This window comes from Lactuca virosa, chromosome 4, assembly GCF_052849685.1.
Source record: "Lactuca virosa cultivar CGN04683 chromosome 4, Lactuca_virosa_CGN04683_v6, whole genome shotgun sequence".
NCBI lineage: Eukaryota > Viridiplantae > Streptophyta > Magnoliopsida > Asterales > Asteraceae > Lactuca > Lactuca virosa.
Window position 1 is genome coordinate 431,251,387 of NC_136429.1, and position 3,307 is coordinate 431,254,693.

The following is a 3,307-nucleotide window of genomic DNA, read 5'->3' on the forward strand; positions in this document are numbered from 1 at the left end:
TAACATAAAACATAACTAGTTAACTTATTGAGAAAACATGTAACACAACTGAAAGTGACACAACTTATCCATTTATAGTTAAGATTTGCTTGAAGAAGTTGATGAGAAGATAATATTGCTTAAATATCTATTCATCAAATTCGATATTATAACTATAAATAATTTTATAAATAATTTTAAGAAAGTGAAAGACATGGTTTTTATGTTTCTCTATCAATATTATCAATTGCTTAGAAATTTATATTTTCATTTAATTCTACATACATAACATCACAACACCACTTAAAATTAAAAACCAAATCCATCGAATAAAAATATAAACGAACACAAACTAATAGATCTTTCATGAATCTATATTATACAATTATACAAACACACAACAAGAACTACCACAAACTAATTAACTACACACCTCTAGAGCTTGTAATATCAATCCACGACAAATGAATCTCAACCTCACCGCATTCGACATTTTGCAGTCTAAGAATCATCTTTTGAATAACTTTTCCGTCGGTCCATATGATCTGGCTTTCTTTAGCCAGACAGTTGGTCCTGGCCGGTTTAACAGTTGTGATGACCGTGCCGTTTGGAAGATCGTCCAAATGCATTTTGACAGATTCTAAGAATGGCTGAATGTTGAACACTGCATCCCCCATTTTGTCATCGAGACTAAACGTATCTCTGTCGTACACTTCCTGTATTTTTTAAACCATAAGGGTGAGTTTTGAAAGTTTTATAAAACTTCAGGAGAAATGTATAAAACGATATTTAATTTCTCTTAAGCGATATACAACTAGTCACATGTCTAACATGTGATACTCATGGTATACTTTAAAGTGACGTAATAAAATCATGACCAAGTGAAAACAAAATAGAAAAAAACAAAAGACCATTCGTTTCTAACATGCGCAATATTATTTGTCGATTGGGTCACATCATGACATCATGTAATTTAGAACTACAATCCATGGGTATATACCAATATAATAAAATGTTTTACTGAATTAGTAAAATAATTATTTTACTTAAAATTTGATTTATTTATATAAAATAAAATATTATCATAATTATTATATATCAAATATATATTTTATTATTTTATGCGGGTGAATTAAAAAATTAAGTTGAACAATCACCTTCCATTTTTAAATTACATAGAAAATGTTATTACATGGGTAGAAATATAGCACCTCTATAAAGGTACTAGGAGATATATTACTTTAAAAAATTGATTTATCCATAATTATAACAATTATGTAAATCTTTGAAGCTTTATCATTTTTAATATTTTAACATCAAATTTAATTTCTTCTAAACAACTTTTAAATTCATTTATGTTTAAGAATGTTTAAGATGATATTTGCATGAGGTGTGAAGGATAAAAGACAATACATAATGCCGTTGCTAGAAGTCAATTTCTTAAATAATATTAATATAATTTCATATTTTTATTAAATCAAAATTTTCTAGTATTTAGTCAAATGATTACGGCAAATTAAATATGCATTTTCCTATTTTAGTTGGTGGTCAGTGGCAAATTTGGCATAGACTAGCAATAAATCAAAACATGAAAAAAAATATTCCAACCTACCCGAAATACTTCTCTATTATTTATTTAAAAATAAAAATAATATAAAATAATCATAAGACAAGATACATGAGTTTACTTTGTCAAGATTCTATTTTTCTATAGACATGTTGAGCACCACCATAATTTGAATCAGAAACAAAGGTTTCATTATATTTTATATTTAAAGGAAATATGTTGATAAAACCTTTTTAAAAACCACAAATCATATCAAATTATTATGGGGGTTAGATTTTTCTATTTAAAATATTAATTTATCTACATAGATTATATTTACAGTTATAATATAAATTTAAAACATATATACTTTATATATGGATTAACTAATTTATTAAATAAAAGAATCATTTCCCTTATTTATTTAAAACCTAAGACTTTGAACAAATCCCGACTAATTTTGACTAATTCCTACATGCATTAAATGAAACCCTAGTTTCCAACCAATGTACAACTAAAACAGCATGGAGTACAAGTTTACGTTCAAAATCACGAAAAGTAAGAGCTCACAAGTTTGACCGGTAGAGGCTCAGAAACCGATAGAGTCAAAGTTTCATCCCACACAGGATTGATGTTCTTCTTCACCACTCGAGTTTTCAATTTCTGAATCATAAAAAGCAAAAACCAGTTAATTAATTTCTAAAGAATACAGTTAATTAATTCATAGATTCATGAAATGACGCCGTGATGACCGGATCGATTTTACTCCGCCATCGGTGATCGCCGGCACCACTACCACCACAACCAAGTTCTAGCAGAATCAACATTATCTCAGCTCGAAAAATAACGAAAAACATCTTAATTTGTTTAGTTTTTTATGCGTTCCAACATCATGTCATCTACGAATCATGGATATAAGAGTGCAATACGTAAAATAATATATAAATCGGAGAGAAATCAGTACATGTTTGCCCATTTGAATAACAACATAAGGATCACTGGTACGGACATCACGAACAGCAAGATTTACGCCTCTGTGAACATGAACTCGAAGCAAACCTAGAAAGTGCTCCATCAAGAACTTTATTTGTGTATAGATAGATAAACTACTACAATCTTAAAGTGAAAAGTGATTATGGATGATTAACAGAGATCTAGAGCTTTTGAATGGGAGATTAGGATATTCACGAGGTATATAAATAAAGAATGAAGAAGAAAAGGGTGGAAGACAAGGTCTGGTCATGTACGTGTGTTTGGGTTGAATTTTCTTTTTCTTTCTTTCATTTTTTTAAGCGGTTTCTTAAAAAACAAAAAAATAAATAAATAAATTAAAAAAAAAAACCAAAATTCTTATAAAAACCCTCTAGTCCCATCAAACATGGAACCGCTAATGATTATGTTTTTTTTTTAATTTAATTTAAATAATCTTTTTTGTTTTCTTTTTTCTTTAGAAAAATAAACTAAGTAATATAACTATTATTTGCTTGTCATGTTTTTTATGTTAATTACTTAAATTATTAATCATAATAATATTATTTTGATCATAATCGTATTATTTGTGTTTAGTTTTATTTAAATTTTTGATGTTTTTTCGTATACAATGTTGTTTTTTTGACGTATTGTTCGGTTATAATTTAATTTACAATATTTAACGTTGTAAACTAATATTTTTTTATGTTAAACTAATTTGATGTTAATCAAAAAGTTTAAAAATAATATATCTTACTTTGTCGTTAAACTAAAAGGTTATGAAACCATTTATCCGATTAACAACTAAATCGT

General features: G+C 27.2%; 1 protein-coding gene across 1 annotated transcript; it reads right to left on the reverse strand.

Moving 5' to 3' along the window:
- Window positions 1-282: 282 nt before the first annotated feature.
- Window positions 283-2,759, reverse strand: LOC145109046 (protein C2-DOMAIN ABA-RELATED 5-like). The gene is made up of 3 exons (XM_079046152.1): window positions 2,490-2,759; window positions 2,096-2,188; window positions 283-695 (listed from the first exon to the last, which is right to left on the reverse strand). Exons 1-3 carry the CDS (start codon window positions 2,598-2,600, stop codon window positions 405-407), a joined length of 495 nt encoding a protein of 164 aa, XP_078902278.1. The 5' UTR covers window positions 2,601-2,759; the 3' UTR covers window positions 283-404.
- Between the last annotated feature and the right edge of the window lie 548 nt (window positions 2,760-3,307).

Excerpts from the sequence above, each read along its gene's own strand:
- LOC145109046 (XM_079046152.1), bottom strand. The coding sequence starts at position 2,600 with ATGGAGCACTTTCTAGGTTTGCTTCGAGTTCATGTTCACAGAGGCGTA. Across the intron at positions 2,189-2,489 it reads TTATTCAAATGGGCAAACAT|AAATTGAAAACTCGAGTGGT; the intron begins GTACTGATTTCT and ends TTTATGATTCAG. Across the intron at positions 696-2,095 it reads AGCCTCTACCGGTCAAACTT|GAAGTGTACGACAGAGATAC; the intron begins GTGAGCTCTTAC and ends TAAAAAATACAG.